General features: G+C 35.4%; 5 protein-coding genes, 1 long non-coding RNA gene and 1 other non-coding gene across 10 annotated transcripts; 4 read left to right on the top strand and 3 right to left on the bottom strand.

Moving 5' to 3' along the window:
* The first annotated feature begins 2,386 nt into the window (after positions 1-2,386).
* On the top strand, positions 2,387-5,342 carry LOC104712407 (uncharacterized). The gene is made up of 9 exons (XM_010429309.3): positions 2,387-2,665; positions 2,761-3,031; positions 3,133-3,234; positions 3,342-3,424; positions 3,548-3,664; positions 4,009-4,111; positions 4,190-4,616; positions 4,697-4,884; positions 5,053-5,342. Exons 1-9 carry the CDS (start codon positions 2,541-2,543, stop codon positions 5,167-5,169), a joined length of 1,533 nt encoding a protein of 510 aa, XP_010427611.2. The 5' UTR covers positions 2,387-2,540; the 3' UTR covers positions 5,170-5,342.
* Positions 5,343-5,609: 267 nt separating this feature from the next.
* Positions 5,610-6,540, bottom strand: LOC104712397 (blue copper protein-like). The gene has a single exon (XM_010429297.2). It carries the CDS (start codon positions 6,474-6,476, stop codon positions 5,610-5,612), a length of 867 nt encoding a protein of 288 aa, XP_010427599.2. The 5' UTR covers positions 6,477-6,540.
* Positions 6,541-13,950: 7,410 nt separating this feature from the next.
* On the bottom strand, positions 13,951-14,058 carry LOC147948051 (small nucleolar RNA R71). The gene has a single exon (XR_015586188.1). It is a non-coding gene; the product is annotated as a small nucleolar RNA R71 (small nucleolar RNA).
* A 768-nt stretch (positions 14,059-14,826) lies between these two features.
* LOC104746846 (blue copper protein-like) lies at positions 14,827-15,725 on the bottom strand. Its single transcript, XM_010468384.2, has one exon. The coding sequence runs from the start codon at positions 15,723-15,725 to the stop codon at positions 14,859-14,861; it is 867 nt and encodes a 288-aa protein (XP_010466686.2). The 3' UTR covers positions 14,827-14,858.
* Positions 15,726-17,137: 1,412 nt separating this feature from the next.
* On the top strand, positions 17,138-19,300 carry LOC104712378 (protein REVEILLE 5). Of its 4 annotated transcripts, none has more exons than XR_015585704.1 (8): positions 17,138-17,517; positions 17,634-17,691; positions 17,790-18,072; positions 18,158-18,280; positions 18,374-18,483; positions 18,610-18,669; positions 18,770-18,961; positions 19,104-19,300. XR_015585704.1 is itself a non-coding variant. In XM_010429287.3 (7 exons), exons 1-7 carry the CDS (start codon positions 17,276-17,278, stop codon positions 18,809-18,811), a joined length of 918 nt encoding a protein of 305 aa, XP_010427589.1. In that variant the 5' UTR covers positions 17,141-17,275; the 3' UTR covers positions 18,812-19,300. The 4 variants fall into 4 exon arrangements, 2 of the variants coding, with proteins under 2 accessions (XP_010427589.1, XP_010427577.1); XR_755512.2 differs by having other exon boundaries at positions 17,169-17,517; positions 18,155-18,280; XM_010429287.3 differs by having other exon boundaries at positions 17,141-17,517; positions 18,770-19,300.
* A 355-nt stretch (positions 19,301-19,655) lies between these two features.
* LOC109127169 (uncharacterized) lies at positions 19,656-21,034 on the top strand. Its single transcript, XR_002033895.2, has 3 exons — positions 19,656-19,895; positions 20,039-20,172; positions 20,730-21,034. It is a non-coding gene; the product is annotated as an uncharacterized LOC109127169 (long non-coding RNA).
* Positions 21,035-22,141: 1,107 nt separating this feature from the next.
* Positions 22,142-23,371, top strand: LOC147948050 (uncharacterized). The gene is made up of 2 exons (XM_087489590.1): positions 22,142-22,953; positions 23,044-23,371. Exons 1-2 carry the CDS (start codon positions 22,142-22,144, stop codon positions 23,369-23,371), a joined length of 1,140 nt encoding a protein of 379 aa, XP_087345716.1.
* Positions 23,372-23,529: the final 158 nt, after the last annotated feature.

The following is a 23,529-nucleotide window of genomic DNA, read 5'->3' as shown; positions in this document are numbered from 1 at the left end:
TTATTTTAAACATTGCAATTATTCAACATGTGAACCCTTTTATATAGTATCATCTTCCAGATATTAGTTTATTAGTTTGATAAATATATATAAAATAAATAGATTTCTATCACAAAGTATGAGCTGAAAATATGTTTTTGCGATTATAAAATTAGATAAACGAAAATTATGTACGGATGGTGGTACTTTGGTAAACATATTGAACTAATATGAGATGTTGTACTTTGGTAAACATAGTGAACTAATATGAGATGTTGTTGTAATTAGTAAACATCATTGGATTCTAACATAAATCAAGAATCCTCTTAAAACCGATTATACCATTTTTGTGCAAACATCTCGTTCCAAATTTTCTAATTTTTTTGGGTTTATTTGACTGAAAAGCATATGCTCAGGACATATGTTTACTTTGTGATTAAAGTTTAACTAAATTAAACAGAGCTATATATTTCTTGTTTTAAAAGCAAACAAGTATGAACACACTTGGAAATTATGAACAGTGTCGGAATCATATTGCGTGTATATATATATAATACGTATTTTATATACTATTTGTTTAACAAATCTATAAAGTATTATTATGTGGTTTTGGAGATGGTATCTCGATGCTTATCCTGTCTTTGTCGCCTAGTGCTGGACACCCAAAAAAATTAAACCAGAAGTGGTTTCAGGTTTCTTGTATTTGGTTGACTTTGATGAATTGTCAAAGGCTTTGAATAAATCCTTCTTCTACTTTTGTCAACCTCACAACTTCCTTTGTGGACATTTCCACGCGTCTCTCACACGCGCTTTCTGGGGAGCGAGCGAGCGAGCTTGCTTTGATTGAATTAGTAGTGGGAAACCATACTTTCGTAGTACTAGTGCCTATCCCTACTTTTCTTTTGATCGATGCGCACAACAAGTTAAAAATTTGTTAATAATATCCTTTTTACCTTTTTTACAACACCTACGGTTATGGAATTGGAAATTGTTCAGATTAAATATTTGTAAGCTTTCCAGATCATTGTGAGCTTTTCGACATTACAATAGTCAAATCCAACAACTGAGATTTTTTTAAAAATTATTCATGGATAACATATGTATTCCATTTTATATATACTTTTTGGAAGGAAAAAAAATATGCATCGATGTGTATAAAAAAGTATGTAGATAGAAAAAGATAGTGATTGTCACTTAGCACCATTAGCTGATCCCTCTCTCTGCCACATACTCTAAACATTGGGGGTTACTATTTGTTTTCATACTCATTGTATCTTTTAAGAATAACAACAACGCTCATGTAAATAGTATCTATAAACTTAGGAAGTTATGTACACATTCTTTAATAAGAGTAACACAAAATTTTCAAATAAGAAGTACAAAATTTTAAATCATTTTCTGAGGAAAAAATTGGTAAAGAGAATTCAACAGTGTAGCAGAGTAAGGCACACGTGCCAGAGCGCGTGATCTCTGCGAGTTAAAAAAGGTTGACATTATCATAAAAAAAAAAAAAAAACAGAAATCAACGGTTCACACACACACGGCGAGAGATCGAGCGAGTGAGTAAAAAGATAAGAGATGATGAGGTGGAGTAGCTACAGCTGTCCCTCCTTTGGGAGAGAGATATATGCTTTTATGCCGTTACCATTATCTCTCTCTTTCTCGCTCGCCTCCTCGTGATGTTGATTCTTTTCTCTATCTCTCTCTTTGTGAGTCAAAATCGTACGGCTTATAAACGATCACATCTTTTTATCAGTCAGTCATTCATCATCCTACGGTCATATCCCAGCTTTGTTGCTTCAACACTCATCAAACGGTCCAGTTTCTCCTGACTCAGTCAGGGGTGTGCATGAGCCACGTGAAACCTTCGAGGACGGTTTTTTTTTATTTGTTTAATAAAAAACAAAATAGTAGTATTGCTACAAGTGGGCTGCACGAGGAAGCATAGTATCAAAGCGCGTGGACCCACCTTTTTTTCCTTTCTTTCTTTGTTTCTTTAGTAGTATATTGTAATAATAATAATAATAATAATAATAATAATAATAAAGATATACATTAAAATATTATTACTAAAACCGAGTACAGTCAACATTAATTTAAACATTTTGTTTGACTGATGCAAATTTTAATTAATGATTTATCTCCAAAATAAAGTTAAGAGATTTTTTTTTTTTTTTTTTTTTGTTGTTGTTGTAGTAACTTTGATTCTTCGGACAACTTGCACAAGTGATACAGGTTAAGTCGGTAAACCCCAGTTATTGGGAATTATTAATAAATTGTGTACTCCACTGATCTATAATTGTAATTGGGCTTAATGTGTCATTTTTGGTTTTAAAAGAATTTGGGCCTAAACAAAGGCCACTTTTGATTGTCACCACGTGACTCGCTCGTGCGTTTCTTTCCCCCAGCATTTTTTTCGCGGTTCCTCAGAAAATTTCAACTTTGTTCCCCGCGCCATGTTTTTTTTTTCCTCCTTTTTGATATTCTCGAGATAAAAATGGTGACTGGATGAGGAGGAAGGTGTCAGAACTGACTACAGTCGCGGCGGATTGGCGGAAGAGATGTCCATAACCGAAGAAAACACGGCGGGGAATGCTATTTGTTCAATCTGTTACGAAGATCTCAAACCGGTGGTTGAGAATCTCCAATCGATCTCCGCTTGTGGCCACGTCTTTCACGAACTCTGGTTAGTAAATACTACGTTTTTTTTTTTTTTTTTAATTTTATTTTTCTTAGGTTTATTCTGTTGCTAAATCGATTTTGTTCGGGGGAAAACCCTAGTTTGCAGCAATGGTTCGAGTACTGCCCGAATACGAACAAGAGAAATTGTCCGATCTGTAAACAGAAGTGTTCTCTAAAAGATCCGTGTCGGCTTTATTTTCAGTCTTCTGGGGACCAAATCGATTCGATTGCCTCTTCTAAAAAGACTGTTGAAATCGAGGAAGATCCGGTTTTACTGAGAGTTGAAGTGAAGCGTCTCCAAGGGAAGATTCATAATCTTTCTTCTTCTCTTGATAATCAGAAAAAGGAGAATGCTGAGCTCTCCGATAAGGTCATTGATTTGTGTTAATTCTTTTGTTGATTAGTAGTATCCTTAAGAAGAAGATTGTGTGTAAATTTTGGTGTTTGTTTTTGTTTTTTGGCTTCTCTCAGTTGCAGCAATGCAATGAGCAATTGAAAGAGGATAAAGTGAAAAGGTGGGAGTCTCTGCAAGAAATATCAACGACTCAGCACTTGCTTAAGTTGAAGTCTGAGGTTTTTCATTATACTCAACATCCTTTGATTTTAATATGCTTTTGTTTCTACTTATCCTCCACAGTAGCATTTGGTGTTGAGTCACTTATTATTTTGTTTGTTTACAGGAATGTATCCAGCTTACTTCACAGTGTGCTAAGCTACATGAGAGAACTATGGCTCTTGCCAAGGAGCTCGCAGCGCTTAAACTGTGCGAAGAAGAATCTTTGATATTTTTCTTTTACTCTTTTCTAATGTTTTCAGATTCTGATATAATCATCATTCAATCTTTTGGTTAAATCTTTCTGAGTCTCTCTTCTTGTTTTGCGTCCAGGGTTTCTGATCTAAGCTTGGAGGAAGATGATGTCCTGAAGCTAGCCATGTTGGGGAATAACGCTAAGTCAAAAGATACTATTGACACTCTAGTCAAGTCCTTGGTTATCAGAAATAGGTATTTTTGTCACTGCTTCCATGGTCTCATTTTTGGTCATTTACTTTGTGAATTGTTTACCATTAGTCCTGTCTGCAGCAGTTTTAAAAAGCATATGACCTTCAGTAACCTAGGAAGATGGTGATTTACCTTAACTCATCCGTTTATTCCTGCAGAGTAGAGTACTTTGTTTGGTTACTAGTATCTTACAGCAGCTTGTTAATCTTTGAAATTACGAAATATCATAAGCAAGTAGATATGGTCAAGAAGTTGTGGAAACGGGGACTGTACATTGCGGTTCTTACCTATTCATCATTTGTGAAGTCTCTAATTCAAAACATTATTCTATATCTATCCTTTGACAGGAGTTATAAGGAACTGTTAGCAAAGTGCAGTCAGCTGGGCAGAGGCGAAGCTCGATCTTCTGAGAAACTAGAAAAAGCTCTGGAAAAGATAGATATATTAAAGGTGTGTCTTTTGCACTCGATCTTGTTTGGTTCTTCTATATCTGGCTCTTATTAGTTATTATCTTTATTCTATGAGCAGAAGCGAATGAGGGAACTTGAGTTGATAACTGAAGAGAGAGACAACAGAGCTCTTAGGACTATCAAAACTTCAAAGAATTGCAGTGAGAGAGAAGTTTACGAGCCTCCAACTGAGAGCTTGGCTTCTTTCAGAATGCTTCCATCTGACAACATTGTTGAGAACATCTCTACACCACCATTAAGTAAATTTGAGAAAAAGGATGGCTTCACCAATCATGGATCGTGCTTAAGCGGAAGAGAAGGCTCCTTCAGTACTAGAAGAACGGACTCTGTTATCGATGTAGATGATGATGTTCCTGAAACCACCAGTTCTGGCGTCAGACATTCAGATACTAATGTTGAAGAGAAATGTGATAATCCCATGGTAAGGGATATAAAGTTCAACATCAGAAATGACTCGACATCAGCAGTCTCACCTGGCAGCAATGGTACTTTTTTTTTTTGTCGACATCATCATTTCAAGTTCTTGATTACAGTAGATTTGAAGATTGTGAAAAACTAAATGCAGGTGTTGGAAACAGTTGGTTGTCAAGTGGAACAAATCGAAACCTTAGTAGATGGAGCAAACATGGAGAGAGAAACGAAGCAACTCCATCACTAGGGCCTTCAGTTCCAAGCAAAGATGATCTGATCGCTATTGGACCCGATGGTAAAGGTGGGAGAATCAAAGTGCTGAGATCTAAACCCCAAATTTCTGTGAGTTATGCATTCTTCTTTCAGTATGTTACTTCATTCATAACAAAATCCGGATTTTAAAATTTTGAGTTATGTTATCTCCCTTATTCTTATTGCCATCTCAGCACTATAACTCTATAAGCAATACCTTGCCTAATGTGTTGTTGACCTCTCTGTTGCATTGTATAGAGCGCCAATGCAAGCTCAGGAAGTGGTAAGAGATTCAAGCTTGGAACTAAAACAAGTGGCTCGTCCTCTCAAGGTTGTCTGCAGATTGAACACTATTTTGGAAGACCTAATCGCTAATTTGTCAGACATCTGTTTAAGAAACTTAGCATCTCGGATATGCTTTGCATAAATCATGTACAATTAAATTACTCTTTCATTGGTTTCTAATGTAACTTTTTGTTGTGGCTAATAAAACACTTGGGGACCTTAAGCGTTGTAATTTATAAGAGAAGTGTCTTTCTTTTTTATAAGGATAAAATCTTATCTTTATAAAGATAAGAAACTCTAATTAGCTAATGAATAGAAAGCGGATGCTTAGTGATGGGGTTGACTTTATTTGATCTTCTTGACTCTATCTCGAGACAAAATATTGGAAGAGCTAAACTGAAATTGTATTATATAATGAATAGAAATCTGAAACGTTACATCAGTATGTAGTACTGGAAAACAAGAACTAAACAAACTTGGGTCTTAAGGAAGAAACAAGGAAAAGAAAAAACCAAATAAACACGAAAACTTTAGTGATGGGGCTGGGGTATGAAAGTGTTTAACCACTCTGTGAGGCGGTGCATAGCTGACAAATCCATCTTCTTGGGAAAATTGGTGAAAGTAACGGGTTTGGGTAATGGTCCGACCACAACTCGAAGCTTAAGCCCAGCCGCGCAGTGACCCGTCTCTGAGCTAATGAAATAGTGAACTCCTGGTTTGGTGAGCGTAACGAGATCATGGCCCGTCTTGTGCACGGCTACGCGAGAAGTCGGGTCGCAGGTTATGAATTCAAGGTCACCGGTAATCTCTAAGACGTCGTTTACTTCGCTGTCGTATAAGAAAAGTAGACTATCTCCTACATGAAACAGTTTATCCTGACTCCACTTGTTATAGTAGTCGCTCTCTTCAGGAACGCTCCATGCGTTAGAGTCACCGACCTTGTAGATTTCGCCAGAAGGAAGGATCTTGCTCGGTGGTGGTGGAGGAATAGGACGTGACGGGTCATGAACAACAAGGACGTCGAGCCTCTGTCCAAGTACGCATTGAGCTTGATTTGAGCTGATGAAGTAGTGATCTCCGGGTTCCGTGAAGGTTACCACATCATGTCCTGTATTGTAGACGGCTTTAGGAGAAGAACTCTCGCAGAATTCTAATTCTAAAGCGCCCCAAACTTGAGTAACGTCGTTCACGTAGGGATCGTATTTGAAGACCAAAGAGTCTCCTACGTAAAACACCTTTTCCTTGGCCCATTCGTAGTACAAGCCTTCTTTCGCAATCCATCCAGCCGAGTCCCCAACGGTGTAGACAGTAGCCGAACAAGAACCAAAGAGAACCGTCGTGAAGGTTGTTATCACCAGCAGCACGAAGAGGAAGATCTTCTTCATTGTTGTGGCCATGATTAGATGAACAAATTGACAAGGGAATTGAAGAAAGGTGGTGAGATCTCGAATGAGAGAGAGAGTTTTGTTGTGTTGTGTTGATGAATGATGAGTTTGAAGAGAGAACCTAACCTAGCATTGTTTATATAACGCTGCACCATTCCTAATCCTTTTAGGATTTTATTTTGTTTATTTTCTTTTTCTAGAGTAGTAGAAGATTTAATCCTTTCTGACTTTTCATTCACCTCTTCTAGTTCTATTGGAAATAAACAAAAAAAAAAGAACGTTCTAAAGTTGATTTAGTTTCTTTTTTCATCAACACAACACAATTTCTTTTTTATTTTTACATATCCAAAAATAAAGCTCTTTTTTCCTTTAAATTCTCTAATGCTTCACATGGAAATAAGAGATGTGACGACAATTTCATGTTCTTAAATTTATTTACGTGACTTTTGGCTAAGATGCACAGTCATATTACAAATTGACAATATTGTCCCACCATCACAAGTCAATTTTGCATTACATACTACTTTTTTAGCTCACAATAAGGCTCGTAAAAGAAGTTCCTTTTAAAATCCAAGAAGCTAAATTAGCTAACAGTAATAAGTGGTATAAAATTACTATAAAATTCAACTCTCACATAGAGCTTATCCTTCACCAAGTAACAAAGTTCACCAAGTTTCCCCATAGGCATGAAATCCGCAAAGCCATGGTGGACATCAGGTTTTGCACCAAGCCAATCCGAATGTACCAAAACAAAACAAAACAAAAAGATATGTATTTTACTACCATCACAAGACTTTTCATTGAAAATAATAATGATGGATCATCTATATATACATGTTTTCTCTACATGATTCCAGCTAATTTTATTCAAAACCCGCAGCTTGAACTTGATGTAAGTTTTTATCTTTTGGTGCATTATTGATAAACCATTGTGCTTGAATGAACTTTTTAATTCTTTTAATCAAATGTTATGCTTTTTTATATACTAGATAAGGACCCGCACGATGTGCGAGTTTTAAAACTTTGTAAATAAAATTAAATTGAACAAAAATATATTAAAATTTGTTGTAAGTTATTTATACATACATTGATTTATATCAATTTACAAAATTTTGATGTATGTTACCATTTGAAGTGTATCTCTTTACACCTAAGTATAATGTATGTTATAAATATATTTTTTACCATCACCTAGGAAAATATCTATATAAACACATTAAGCGGCATAATTTAAGCCAATTATCATATGTCTATTTATTTTCACTTTTGCATAGTGTCATTAATCACTAAAATTATTGGTTCAAGAAATTTTTCTAATTAAAAATATATTACATAATATACTAATCAATGATGTATCATCACAATAGTGTATTACCAATCATGGAGAGAACATTGGCTCCGTCCCCCTGCCTTATGGAGAGAACTTTGTCTCCGACCTCCTCCACCATGAAGAGAACCTTGGCTCCGCCTTCCTCCCTTGGAGAGATAACCTAGCATACGTCCGAATTTCTCTACCATCGAGAGAACCTTGGCTCTGCCCTCCTCATGTGTGGAGAGAACGGAAAATCAGTATTTTCATACCCCAGCTAAAAGGGTATGTTGAATTCCTACCTCAACTTTAACAATGAGCAAATTCATATATTAACTTAAATAAAATTCAAATTCACTACTCCAACTTGTAAAACAGTGTTGAATCATATACAAGCCATAACAGTGTTAAGAGACCGTTAACGGTTGCTTACGTGGAAACCACATAATAAATAACGTCATTTTGAGAAACAAAAGAAACAACTTCTGTTTCTCAAAACGACATCGTTTAATACTTCTTCTTCCCCTTTTCTTCTTTCCCGAATCGAGTTACTTTGTTCAATCTCCAAATAAAAGCTGCAGTTACCATCACTCTTCTTCTTCAAAATTCTCAAATCATCATTATCACTTTTAATTACTTCAATGGCTCTTGTTCGTGAACACCGTCAGATCAACCTCTATCTACCTCTTCCACGTCTCTCAGATCGCCTCCTCTGTTTCTCCTTTCCCTCCTCCACCGCTGCCGCCGTCGCATCGACCGTCCCCGGAAGTGGAAACGGCGGGATCATATACAAAGTCTGACACAAAATCACTGGGATTCGTTCGTCGGCACGTGCGCTTACATGAGTCCGGAGAGATTCGATTCCGTCTCCGGAGAAAACTCAGATGTATACGCATGCGATATCTGGAGTTTTGGACTGATGATGCTCGAGCTATTCGTCGGACATTTTCCGTTACTTCCTCGGGGATAGAGACCTGATTGGGCGACGCTGATGTGCGCCGTGTGCTTCGGAGAGCCGCCGCGTGCGCCAGAAGGATGTTCCGACGAGTTTAGGAGTTTTGTTGATTGTTGTCTACATAAAGAATCGAGTGAGAGGTGGACGACATCGCAGCTTCTCGGTCACTCTTTTCTCCTTCAAAGTGTTTAGATCTGATTGCTCTTATGGTATTATATTACGGGTCTGTGGAGATTGAGCAAAGTAACTCGATTCGGGAAAGAAGAAAAGGGGAAGAAGAAGTATTAAACGACGTCGTTTTGAGAAGCAGAAGTTGTTTCTTTTGTTTCTCAAAACGACGTCGTTTCTTACGTGGCTTCCACGTAAGCAACCGTTAACGGTTTCTTAACACCGTTACAGCTTGTGTATGATTCAACACCGTTTTACAAGTTGGAGTAGTCAATTTGAATTTTATTTAAGTTAATGTATGAATTTGCTCATTGTTAAAGCTGAGGTAGGAATTCAACATACCCTCTTAGCTGGGGTATGAAAATACCGACTTTCCTAGAGAGAACATGTTTACGTCTTTTACCTATCTCAAAGTGGTATGCTCCAGGAACCAATGAAACTAAAAGCCCTTTTCCAATTTCACAAAATCTTTTGATAGTAACTAATGTTAAATTTCCCAATGTATTCGTGGAAGTGTGTTTGACACATCATGATGTAGCCTCTATCTCCGAGCTCCTATGGACCTATCAAAAATGGTTTATGGTTTTCCAATCTATATATCTATGTCTGTTTTAAGCTTTTGTTTGGTTATCCTATTTTATCCAACATTAGGTGTATTTTTTTACATCTAAGTATATTGTATGTTACAAATATATTTTTTACCACTACCTAGGAAAATATTTATATAAACACATTAAGCGAACTATTATACGTCTATTTATTTTCACTTTTGCATATTTTCTTGAATCACTAAAATTGTTGGTTCAAGAAACTTCTCGAATTAAAAATATATTACATAGTATACTAATCAATGATGTATGATCACAATAATAGTGTATGACTAACCATAGAGAGAACTTCGGGTCTGCCCTCCTTTCTTATGGAGAGAACCTTGCGTTCAACCTCCTCCACCATGAAGAGAACCTTGGCTCCGCCTTCCTCCCTTGGGGAGATAACCTTGCATGCGTCCAACCTCCTCCACCATGGAGAGAACCTTGTCTCTGTCCTACTCATGTGTGAAGAGAACATTTTCACGTCTTTTAGCTATCTCAAAGTGGCATGCTCCGACAACCAATGAAACTAAAAGCATTTTTCCAACGTCACAAAATCTTTTGATAGTAACTAATGTTATATTTGCCAATGTATAAGTGAAAGTGTCTTTGACACATGATGATGTAGCCTCTGTCTCTGAGCTCCTATGGACCTTTCAAAAACGGTTTATGTTTTTTCAATCTATCTATCTATATTTGTTGTAAGCTTAAGTTTGATTAGCCTATTTTATCCAACCATTAGGTTGATAGGGTTCTACTCTTTATCTCCCTTTGGGATTGAATGAATGGTAACAATTATGTTTGCATAAAAAAATATCTATGACCAACCAATCAAGGTTAAAAAATTAGAAGTAAATTAATTTGACATAATTAAAGAAATAATAAAAAATTAAAAGCACGGTAATATATGAATCTCAAATAAAAGATGAGAATATAAATTAAACAAAACAATCTAAAAATACTACAATAAAATTTAAAATACAGTATTAGAAAAAGAGACGGATATATTAATCTTACATTTTTTCTTGGGTTAACATTTTAATATAACCTATTCCAAACTGGAAAAAGGAGAAAGCAAGAGAAAATTTTGGTTTAAAAAAAAATAAAGAAAATTTACTTTCCCATTAAAACTTTTTTACCAATTAAACAAAGTTTAAAGCAATTTTTTTGAATAAATTATTTTGTTAGATGAAAATGTGAGAAGATATATGTTTATATAGAAGTGAGTATTTACATTTTCTAGAATTAATAATTAACTGTATATTTTCTTTAATCCCTTTTTTATTTTATTTTTGTTGAATTAATACCTTAAAATTAAAAATAAGTAAATAATGTTATAATTTCGAATTTTATGAAATATATAATCTTCTTATAATGTATTTTTTTAAAAACTGTTTAATTTTTTTTTTATTTTTTTTTTATAATTATATTTTTACATTATTAATATTCTAGAAAACATTTTTTTTTTTGTTTTTTTGTCATTATCTCAAATATCTCCTATTAAATATTAACTTTTACATATATCAAAATCTTAAATTAATAACTTGACACGTGTCAAAATCCTGTTAATGACTAACTTTTAAAACCTAACTTTATATAATAAGATATTAAGTCTGTGTATTTCTTTTTTTTTGTTTTTGATTTCTAATATAAACTGGAATCAATAGTTACCAATTCCGGTTTCCAGTGACAAACTCTCTTGGGTCGAAGGACAAAAACTTGGATATCATCCAAGTGACTTTGTGATGAAGAGGCTCCTCAAGTGACTAACATTCCGCAATTTAACTGATGTAATCCCATGAAACTTGACACCAAATATGCAATAATCTCAATTAAGGTTACCTTTTTTCTCATGATTAGCAAGAGATGGTCATCTTAACATATATTTCCTATTAATTATCTATTAGGATCCCATATTTTTTTTTTCTCTATTTTGTCCCCAATCTTTATAGAATCAAAAAAACATCCATCATGTTAAAATTACATTACTTGTAAAAAATTTGAACTAGTGACGCCAAACTTAATGATATATCATGCTTTTTATGGTTTTTAACCATGATATATGTGTGTTTTTTGCTTTTAGGTTCTTTTTGGGTCTTTGTAGGGTCATATGCAATTTGGGATGCTTTGGAGTTTAATAGAGAGTTTTGAAACATTTTTGGAGACATTTTGGGTGTTGAGGCTAAAGCACAAGAACTGATTTTCTACATTGGTCGATATTCCTGAGATAGCCTAATATTTGTTTCCAGAAAGTTTTTAAACAAAAGAGCTGGTTTTCTACAACGGTCAATATTCCTGAGATATTCTGATATTTTTTTCAGAAAGTTTTCAAATAGAAGAGATGGTTTTTCACATCAGCCGATATTGCTGAGTAGTGCCCGATGTTTGGTTCCAGAAAGGCAGAATTTTTTTAATGATTTTTTCAATTTCTGAGGACTCAAAAGCTGCCCCAAAGTTCCTCATATTTACAACATTAGTTCCTAGCAATTTTTAGGATATAAATAGAAGTTTTAGGTTTTAGAAAAAAACGATTCTATTTTTTCTAAGATTTTGGCTGCACTTGAGACCTTTTGTGAGACATATTTTGAGATTCTAGCGATCCATCCTCTTTGACAATTTGGAAGAGTTTTCTAAACTCTTTTCTTGTTTATTTCATTAATCTATTATGTCTTCTTCATTTCTTTGTTTTGTTCAATTCAATATGTGTGAGAAGTCTCTTTATTGGGGTTTAGGGTTTTAATTAGGGGATTCAATGCGTTGATGTTTTGATTGTTATTTGGAATTCTCAATCTTTAGGTTCTTTGATTCATATGCTCTTAATGCTAGAATAAGACTGATCACCTTGCTCTAGATTTTAGATTTTTCTATGCATCGAAAGTGTTCGATAGAATGCATGAACTAATATGAATTGAGCAATGTATTTCTAGCATGTGAAAGTTGATGTTTGGGCGCATTATTGTGAGCTTAATGAACTTGATTGTAATGTGAATTTGGCTAGGAGGTTGCAAATTTAAGTTTAGCAAACTAATAGTCAAATTTAGTTTATAATGCATTGAAAGAGGATTATTCTATTATTGTGTTCATGTTCTAGAACAGTTATTAATTGTTGAATTCCATATTTCGTTTTCTCATTTGTCATTGATCTTTGAAATACCCAATGGCCCAATGTTTTAATCCCATACGTTAAATCGTTTTATTTATTTACAATTTCTGAAGCCAAATAAACAAACATTACCTCGCTTTAGCTATTCACAAGTCTCACAAATTTTTAGTGTACCATAGGTCCTTGTGGATTCGATCTCGCATATACTGTCTCACGGTTAAGTTTATCGGATAATTACTCGAGCAATCAAGTTTATGATTGTGTTACCCAGGGACCAATTGTGTTACCCAGAGATTTATGATTAGTTTATAGTGTAGAGTACTTTTAAAATTTACAGTTGCTAACTAAAGCTTTGTTCTCTCTTTTTGGTGTTTTAAGGTATATGACCCGCAATACATGCTCTTCAAACCTTGAGAAGTATCAGGAGGGCGTGGGAAAGTTTAAGAGAAAAAATAAGACGAAGAAAACACTAGTTGCGATGGCTGATGGTTTAGCTGGTCGTAACGCCGCGACGATAAAGTGGATGATGAACATCATGGAGAGTTTGAGGATAATCCTCCCACTGGAAACATTAATTCTCCTGGTGGTGGAGAGGCTTCCTGTGCAGTTGTACAAAGAGAAGCTGCGCGCCGTGAGACTGCTCGCCGAGAAGCTTCCCGTTTAGCTGCTCTTAATCAAAGACCTACAAATGTTTGACAGACTTTAAGAGAACATGATGCTCCCAAAGCTGAGATGTACCGCGGATGTGTCCAACATCCTCCAATCGCCAAAAGTGATTTTGAGATCAAACCGGCACTGTTAGCTCTTGTGAAGCAAAATCAGTTTCATGGTCTGCCGTCGGAGAACCCGGTTTACCATTTGGAATACTTTGAGGTTATATGTGGTACAACGAGAATTAATGAGGTGCTTGATGATGCTGTCAAATGCAGTTTATTCTCATTTTCTCTCAATGATAAAGCTCATCGCTGGTTTAAGTCATTGAAGGGAGATAATGTTCGAACATGGGATGAGTATAAGACTGCATTTTTTGTAAAATTATTATAGAGTTTTTATATATATCTAAAGATTTTTACAAAAATGTGGACTTTAATATAAGTGCTAGTTTTGATTTTTTTCATTTTGAGGTTAATAGTTTGCTTTGTTAAACTATTAGATAAATCTTTTCATCAAAACTAATGTTTTGATTTTGGTTTGTGTTAATAAATTTTCAAAACACTAAACATAAAGTCTTATATACTGTTAGTTATAATTTTTTGGTAATATATAAAAGGGCATGTTTTTTAGTTCGGCATAGGGCACTAATAAATGTCGGACCGGCACTGTTTCTTGCTGTAGTATTTCACCCAGGCGCGAGGAATACTCTTCTCAGGAACAAGATTTCAAGCTTTCAGCAGAGTGCTACTGAGTCATTTCATGAGACTTGGGAAAGGTTCAAAGACTAAAAAAAAAGAATGTCCTCACCATGATTTCACTCCAGAATCAATAATCAACATGTTGTTATTGCTTTTTGTCTTTACTATTACTTATGTTTATGCAACATGTTGTATACTATATATGTTTATGCAAAAATATACAACTTTTGAAACTTCATGAATGGGTTTCTCTTAAGTACGTGACATATTGTAAACTATATATTCTTAGCAATTAAGGTGAAACGAACGATTTATTTCAGTCTTGTATATGTTTACTCTTTTCTTAATGTTTTCTTTTGTAAAGATATTGGATGTAACATTATAATTTTGGTTTAAATTCTGTGAAGGCATATATATACCTTGAATCTTACGATTCCATATATATCATTGTTAAAGGCAAACGCAATAACTTGGTTCAGTGTGTAGCGGGTAAAGAAAACTTTAGATATATCGAGAAAAAGAAAATAAAAACAAACAAACTCAGTGGCTCAGTCATTGTGGAGATTAACTATATATTGATGCTTACATGTCTGGGCTTCAATTATGATTAAGGAATCTGAATTTTTTATTTAATACTGTTTTGAATGAACCGACTCTACAAACGACATTGGAAACAAAAAATATTAAAGAAGATAACAAGAGAATTAAAGAAACTCTAATTAGCTAATGACTTTATTTGATCTTCTTGACTCTATCTCGAGGCAAAATATTGGAAGAGCTAAACTGAAATTGTATTATATAATGAATAGAAATCTGAAACGTTACATCAGTATGTAGTACTGGAAAACAAGAACTAAACAAACTTGGGTCTTAAGGAAGAAACAAGGAAAAGAAAAAACCAAATAAACACGAAAACTTTAGTGATGGGGCTGGGGTATGAAAGTGTTTAACCACTCTGTGAGGCGGTGCATAGCTGACAAATCCATCTTCTTGGGAAAATTGGTGAAAGTAACGGGTTTGGGTAATGGTCCGACCACAACTCGAAGCTTAAGCCCAGCCGCGCAGTGACCCGTCTCTGAGCTAATGAAATAGTGAACTCCTGGTTTGGTGAGCGTAGCGAGATCATGGCCCGTCTTGTGCACGGCTACGCGAGAAGTCGGGTCGCAGGTTATGAATTCAAGGTCACCGGTAATCTCTAAGACGTCGTTTACTTCCTTGTCGTATAAGAAAAGTAGACTATCTCCTACATGAAACAGTTTATCCTGACTCCACTTGTTATAGTAGTCGCTCTCTTCAGGAACGCTCCATGCGTTAGAGTCACCGACCTTGTAGATTTCGCCAGAAGGAAGGATCTTGCTCGGTGGTGGTGGAGGAATAGGACGTGACGGGTCATGAACAACAAGGACGTCGAGCCTCTGTCCAAGTACGCATTGAGCTTGATTTGAGCTGATGAAGTAGTGATCTCCGGGTTCCGTGAAGGTTACCACATCATGTCCTGTATTGTAGACGGCTTTAGGAGAAGAACTCTCGCAGAATTCTAATTCTAAAGCGCCCCAAACTTGAGTAACGTCGTTGACGTAGGGATCGTATTTGAAGACCAAAGAGTCTCCTACGTAAAACACCTTTTCCTTGGCCCATTCGTAATACAAGCCTTCTTTCGCAATCCATCCAGCCGAGTCCCCAACGGTGTAGACAGTAGCCGAACAAGAACCAAAGAGAACCGTCGTGAAGGTTGTTATCACCAGCAGCACGAAGAGGAAGATCTTCTTCATTGTTGTGGCCATGATTAGATGAACAAATTGACAAGGGAATTGAAGAAAGGTGGTGAGATCTCGAATGAGAGAGAGAGTTTTATTGTGTTGTGTTGATGAATGATGACTTTTGAAGAGAGAACCTAGCCTAGCATTGTTTATATAATCCTGTACCATTCCTAATCCTTTTAGGATTTTATTTTGTTTATTTCCTTTTTCTAGAGTAATAGAAGATTTAATCCTTTCTGAATTTTGATTCACTTCTTCTAGTTCTATTGGAAATAAACAAAAAAAAGAACGTTCTAAAGTTGATTTAGTTTCTTTTTCATCAACACAACACAATTTTACTACCATCCGAATGTACCAAAACAAAACAAAAACAAAAAAGATATATATTTTACTACCATCACAAGACTTTTCACTTAGAACAGTGATAAAATTACATCGTGTCAAAATTACATTACATGGAAAAAAAATCCAAACTCGATTATTCTCCATAGTATTGCAATTTAAAACTTAAATTTCTTTTATAAATTCAACCATCTAAGATTATAGAAAATTTTGTATCAATTTATTTGCTACTAAGATCAAACCAAATCAACAAAATAATGTTGAAATTTTAGTTATTCCATGCATCAGGAATATCATAATAGCTAGCGTAACACTAAAGTTAACAGTGCATAAGGTGTATATTGTCTTTTACCGGAAGTCCTGCTGGTTTCTTGATAGGTATAGTCCAGAGAAGGTACTGTGATTTATCTTATTTAACCAAAGTTTGATATGCTTAAAAACCCCACCAAATCTCATCTCAGTGTTTTGCTTCAAGACGATTATAACAAACAAGATGCATTATATCAAGATCTGTGGTATCTTGTTGATCATGAGATTCATCTATGACCTCAATGTTCCCTGAAAAAGGCACAAAATTAGAAATGAAACAAAAGCCAGAGAAGCCATGCATGTTAGATCTAAAAAAACAAGACAATGTGACATAAAAGCCGAGGACATGAGGGCAAATAGAATACATATTATCTCCCTTGATAACATCCATCCGGCTAATACCCTAAAATCACATACAATTTCTCAGAACAGTAGATAATAGTTTTTTTCTCAGTTTGTTTGGAAGAAGTAAAATTTTCAGTTTCCTGCTTTCAAAAATAAAAATAAAAATAATCTTCAGCTTTCTATTTAAAAATTGACTAAAACGTACACGTTGCTGCATGCATAGTAGAACAAATTGTGGATGATGCTAGAAACTGGAAAGTAGAAAGCGTGAGTACACAGGGGCACCTTTTATTAGCCGTTAGATTGTTTTAAAGTTGATAACACATTTTTTAACGGATGATGATGTTATAATCAAATCATACAAGAGCAACAAGATCCTAACACGTGTATGGAAAACCATGAATTATACATTAAAATGACGTTTCTACCCCTCTGTTGTTCTTCTCCACAGAAAAAAAAAAAAAAAAACTGTCAGAAGTCAAATCTTTTGTGAAACGCAAAAAAGCTGTACCAAATTTTTTATTTTATCACAAAGCGAATCTGAAACGCAAAGCGAATCGCGATTTCGTCGAAGCTCTATGGTGTCTGTAAACCCTAGACCTAAGGGTTTTCCATATTTCGATCCCGTCGATATGAGTTTACCGAGCTCCTCCTCCGATGGATTTGGTTCGACTCCGGTCACCGGACGAACTAATAATAATAACACGGTGTCGTTTTCAGAAGATCCGACGACGAAGATTCGGAAGCCGTACACAATCAAGAAGTCCAGAGAGAACTGGACAGAGCAAGAACACGATAAATTCTTAGAAGCTCTTCATTTGTACGTTTCATTATAAAGTTTTGATTTTTTTTTTTTTTAATTTCTCAATCGATTGTGTTTTTTTTTTTTTTCGTTGAAAGCTTCAAGATTTGATTTTGATATCTTTTTGATTACAGATTTGATCGAGATTGGAAGAAAATAGAAGCATTTGTTGGATCAAAAACAGTGGTACAGGTATAATAAATTTAAAGAAAGAATCTAATACTTATGTTGTTACTCTGTTGATGTTGTTGTTGTGTTGATGTTGTTGAGTAATGGTGTTATTTGGGCAGATACGAAGCCATGCTCAGAAATATTTTCTAAAAGTACAGAAGAGTGGTGCTAATGAACACCTTCCACCTCCTCGTCCCAAGAGGAAAGCTACTCATCCTTATCCTCAAAAGGCTCCTAAAAATAATGTTGCTGCTGCTTTTACGTCTCAAGTCATTGGACCTGGTTACTTGTACACCTCTGATTCACAGTCATTGCTAGGGAACCAGGCTGTTTGTGCATCTACCTCTTCTTCTTGGAATCATGAACCAACAACAACCAATCTGCCTAAACCGGTCATTCAAGGTATTAAATCTATGAGTGTGTTTTAGCTCTCGATTGAGTTAGTTGTATATGTGAACTGGTGTTGACAATGAATTTGTGATAGTAGAGGAACAAGGAGTCTCGGCCACAGCTCTCCCTAAGAATATTTGCAGTAAGGAAGATACAACACGGAGGAAAGTACAAGTATTGACAAAGCCTAGTGAAGAAAGTTGTGAAAAGCCACATCGAGGTAGATTTTCTTGTCGTGTTTACATTATGTGTTTACCATCTTTGAGATTTACGCTGACAATGATGAGCTGTTTTGTGGCGGATTCAAATGCAGTGATGCCGGATTTTGCTGAAGTTTACAGCTTCATTGGAAGTGTCTTCGATCCCAACATCTCTGGCCACCTCCAGAGATTAAAGCAGATGGATCCAATAAATATGGAAACGGTACGAGCGAGACACGTTTAGTCAGACTCAATGCCTACTCCTACTCAGAGCCTTTTGTTCAAAACTTTATTCCTGATTATATCTATAATAGAGAAAGCTTATATATGTTTCTCTTTGGTACGTCAGGTTCTTTTACTAATGAGAAACCTGTCTGTAAATCTGACAAGTCCCGAGTTTGCAGAGCAAGTAAGTAGTAAATTATATTCATTACCAGTTTGCCACTCTTAATAATACTTTCTCGGTGGGGTACTCAAGTAATTTCGTATTTATTGATTTGGTGCTCTAGAGGAGGTTGATATCATCATACAGCGCTAAAGCTTTGAAATAGAGATAGGTAAAAACAGCAATGTACCTTATGTGAGAGCAAGAGACATTCATCCAAGGCTGTTTGTGCATTCCTTAGATCCAGGGCCTCGAGTTCTCACTACCCAAGCAAGGATTCCTAGATGGCTACTGAGTTGTGGTTTTTTATGTCCCTGTAAGTCGCGGTGGAGCACATTTGTTTGTCCTGTCTTATGTATATGTGTGTATAGATAATAGAGGGTTTTGCAGAGTTATATTAATATAGCTAAAAAGTGAGTTTGGATCAATCTTAAGTCTGTGTGATATTGGTTTGGCAGTCAGCACTCAGCAGAAGAAGTGCAAATTCAGTGAGTGACAAAACAAGTTGAAGAGAAGGCAAAGAGGATGATTTACTTAAAATAAAATAAAGCATGAATGTATATTGTTGTATCATTTCATTTATCCTCCTTCGTTCTGTAATTTTTTTCTTACTCGTCAGTCCAACAATCTATATAGTATAGTGCAATTTTATCTAGATCGCTTCATTTAGTAACGAAGAAAATCGCAAGTATAGTTTGTCTCAAAGGAAAATACACCAATTTTATTTAATCGATTAAGGGGGGTGTATTGAATTTAATATTTTAGAAGATTTTGGGTTATTCTTAAATCCCCTGTTATTTAATTGGTGATTTTTTAAAATCATCTAAAATCCATTGTTATTGAATGTGAAATTTATAAAAATCATTTACAATCTGTTGTTATTCAATCAATCATTTATAAATCTCACTTCAAATCTACTGTTATTCAAAAAATCATAAATTTTTCTAAAAAACCTATTGAATGGGATTCTAGGAGACTTTTAAAACATTTTTAGTTCTAAAATATGTCTTACAAAATCACACCTTTGAAGGTGAAATTTCATAATATTTGTTTAAAAAATCTTCTTCCATCTACCCAAACAAAAGAAAAAAAAGACTTTCTTCGACTTGTGCAACTCTCTTCTCTCTTCTCTCTTCTCTCTTCTCTCTTTACTCTTTACTCTTTACTCTTGAAAAATCCTAAAAACAATTTGTGTAATCGAGTTCATCTTCTGCAGGAATCAATCCTATCAGATCTCAATTCGCTGGCTGGTAAGCTCTCTTCTTTAATGGGTTCTTCGAATTTCTCATTATTCTCAAAGTTTTTGTGATTTTTACTGAGATTTTGTTTGAATTTTGCTTAATTTTTCTTGGGTTCGCACAAAAAAACGTTGAATGATTCCTCCTTGTCCAAGAAACGTTGATGGGATTAATATTGATCCTGAACCTAACTGGAATTTCGATAGCTTAGTAACTGAGACTGAGTCTGTTGAAAAGAAGCTCAATGCTTTTCAAAGTTTCCCCAGCCAATTACTAACCCAACCTCACGGTACATATATCTCTCTCTTGATCTATGTTTAGTTCATTCTGGAGTTCTACATTGATTTAGGATTGGTAACAATGTACTTGGATAATTATATGTTCATTGATTTAGCTATCATTTAGAAGTATACTTTGTTGATGTTCATTAGCGTGTTAAAAGGATGGGAAGGAGCTATAGAAATTACTGATCGTGTAATGTCCTTAGACATCTTTTTTTTGTTTATTTATTAAGCTAGTATTTACAAGTATAGATTGTTTCTGATGTTGATCATTTCCTGCAGAAAACAAATATTTTGTTGCATCAAGTTCTTAGAACTAGAAATTGTGTTTTTTCAACAAATCCACACATCACCTTCCCGAACACATACTTCCCAAAACAAAACCTTGATTAGAAGTACTGAGTAATTATGTTGATGATTGAAACAAAACCTTGAACAATCTGGAGATCTCCATTCATTGAGTTTTCTTCTACCTAGAGATCTCTATTTGTTGTTTTTTCTACCTTCAGCTGAATGCTTTTCTCTCTCTGTCTCTGTCTTTTGGACTTGTTTCTATCCATGTAAGGCAATTACGCAGAGTATATGGAAGCTCTGCGAGAGTATACTTTGAGCCCCCTGCGTAATTGAGCCGCTGCAAGATTTGGACAGAGTACTCCACAAGATTTTTAGCTCCTCTCTTTCTTTATTGTTTTCTGTGTTCTACATGTATTTTTGTAAGCGTGTTTACAGGTTCTTTACTACTTCTGCATAAAATTTGGGATTGTTTTTTTTTGGGGTACCTCTAGCAACTTGTTTCTATCAGAGCGATTATAACTAGATGATGCTTGTATTGAAGATCGCAAGGTCAAAGATTGTTTAAGTAGCATTATTTCCACGTTTTGTATCATGGTGCTAGTTAGTTATATATACCAACGAAAGAAATTTCTTAAGTTGGAAACGAATTGATGGCCAGCCAGTTTCTAAATAATACTTGTTTGGGATCTGTGGGATATGTCATTACTCATGAATTGTTTTTTTTTTTTTTTTGTATGGTATGGCTAGTTAGCTTACACACTACAATGGGAGATTCACATGCTGTGAAAGCTAAAGGTCAATATAACCACTGGTTAGAACATGAAAGCAATATGTGAAGTTTTAAATTAACCAAAATATGAGTGAAGTTTAGGTAAAATGTGATTTCTGATCACCATGTACAATGTCTACGTACAATGTCTACGTACGTATTGCATTCCGAGTCTTCGATCACCATGTATTTCTGATCACCCAAATGTGATTCTTTTCTTTCTTTTTTATATTCTAAAAATCACCTAAAATTTAATAATCAAATCTCACTAAATCCTAGAACCCAAATCTCAAAATTCTGCCAAAATATCAAAATCACCCAAAATTACACTCAAATCTTTCAAAATCCTGAAATATTAAAATCCCAGCAAATCCCCTAAAATATCAAATTCAATACACCCCCCTAAGTTTTGGTAGAGAAAATCAAATTGGAAGGAAAATTTTAGGTTTGGAAAATCCCAAATCGATTTAAGGGAAAATGAGGAGGGCAATAGTGTCAATTCGATTAGAGATTTTGACTGATAAATTTAAGAAAATTATTAAACGAGATATTAGTCGGACAATTTTTTTAAAAAAGGTTAATTTCGGAAATTTTTCTCTTTTCTCTTTGGTGATAGTATTAATTATTTCAAGAATGAAAAAAAATATTAAAAACTTACTAATCAAGTAAATAAATATTCTGCAACTCGAAGAATGCAATCTCAATCTCAAGTAAATATTTTGTTTGTAATTGATATGATTAAACAATCCTTGAAATAATATCCGATTAAGTTTATATTCGTTTAAGTGTTAAAAAAAAAAGTTTATATTCGTTTAATATATTTTTAATATTTGTATAATATGTATGAAATGAAAGAAAATATAAAACTAGGGCTTGTGAGGGGGACTTTGGACGCAAGAAAACAAAAAAAAAAGATGTATCTAGGCCAGATCTTGAAGAAGCTTCCACAGAGGAGGCCAGTTTTTGAGCGGTTGTTCTCTTCGTTGTCAAGCCAAACCCCGTATCTGTATCTTAAGGACGAGGTTGTGTCACATGTTCATACAGATCCCGATTCGGATGATAGAGTGGTCGATGTCGATACAAGATTATTCGACCCGAGGAAAGAGGAGACGATCACGTTCCCAGACCAGATACAATCCAGTAAACTCTCGGAATCATATCCTATAGGATCCTCCCGTGGATGGCTAGCTCTTATATCCGGACCAGACGACAAACGCTCCATACTTCTCTCACCAAGGTCAGACAACAGTGAACACTGTATCCCCTACACACGCCTTCCGTCCTTGTCTGATCCTAAGCATCCCCCTCAGAGTATCGTGAATGTGTCTCTCTCTTCGTCCTCCCCTGAGGAAGATGCTGATTGTATCTTGGCTGTGAAGTTTCTTGGACCTCGTTTCAGTTTCTGCAGGCCTTCCGATGAGGAGTACGCCACATGGAACCATGTCCATCTACGTCAGAACCACTACAACACCTCTAGCATTGTCTACTCCAATAGACACCAAAAGTTTTATATGACGACTCAGGGAAGTCAGTATTTGGCCGCTTGGGATCTACACACATACTCTGATACCAGCTCCTCTTGGGACAATTCTTGGTTGACTCCACTTCGTCGTACTAAAAACCCCGTTTTCACTCGGTCAGTCGCTGAAATGATGCTGTCATGTTTCACAACCCATTACTTGGTGGAGTCACCTTCCCAAGATTGTGAATTCTTCCATGTTACCGGGTTTGTATTTTGATTTATTTGTTTACCTTATTCCTCAGTTTTTCTTCTTTCTTTTATTTCACTGAGTTAGGTTCTCCCCTATTGATGCAGCTACTTCCAGACCTCCCACGCAGAAGAGCAAGCTCTGACATACCACCGTCTCGCCCACCATGCAAAACGATTCACGGTGTTTAAGCAATCTAATTTTGAGATGAGCTACACAGAAGATATTGGGGATCTCTGCATTTTTGTTGGAAAGAATGAAGCTTTCTGTCTTTCTTCCGCTATGTACCCGGGACTTAAGCCTAACTCCATCTATTTTGTCGCCCTTGGGTCCATCCCCAATGCCGGTATCTACGACATTGCCACGGGTGCTATCCATCAGTTCCCTTTGGACCTCCTCCAGCCCTCTCACTTCTGGCTTGCTCCTCTTGTCTAGTTTTTTTTAATTCATATTTTACTTACTAGTTTATGAAATCAGAGATTTAAGTTACTTCCGCTCTCGTCATAAATTTTATAATTTAATCTCTGTTCTTTTGTTTTTACTGTTCTAACAAAAAATTCGACCCCTTGTGACTTAAACTACGGTTCGGTTTT

This window comes from Camelina sativa, chromosome 2 (genome assembly GCF_030686135.1).
Source record: "Camelina sativa cultivar CO46 ecotype springtype chromosome 2, ASM3068613v1".
NCBI lineage: Eukaryota > Viridiplantae > Streptophyta > Magnoliopsida > Brassicales > Brassicaceae > Camelina > Camelina sativa.
Note: the sequence above shows the minus strand (reverse complement) of the source record. Positions and strands in the feature narration are given on the sequence as shown.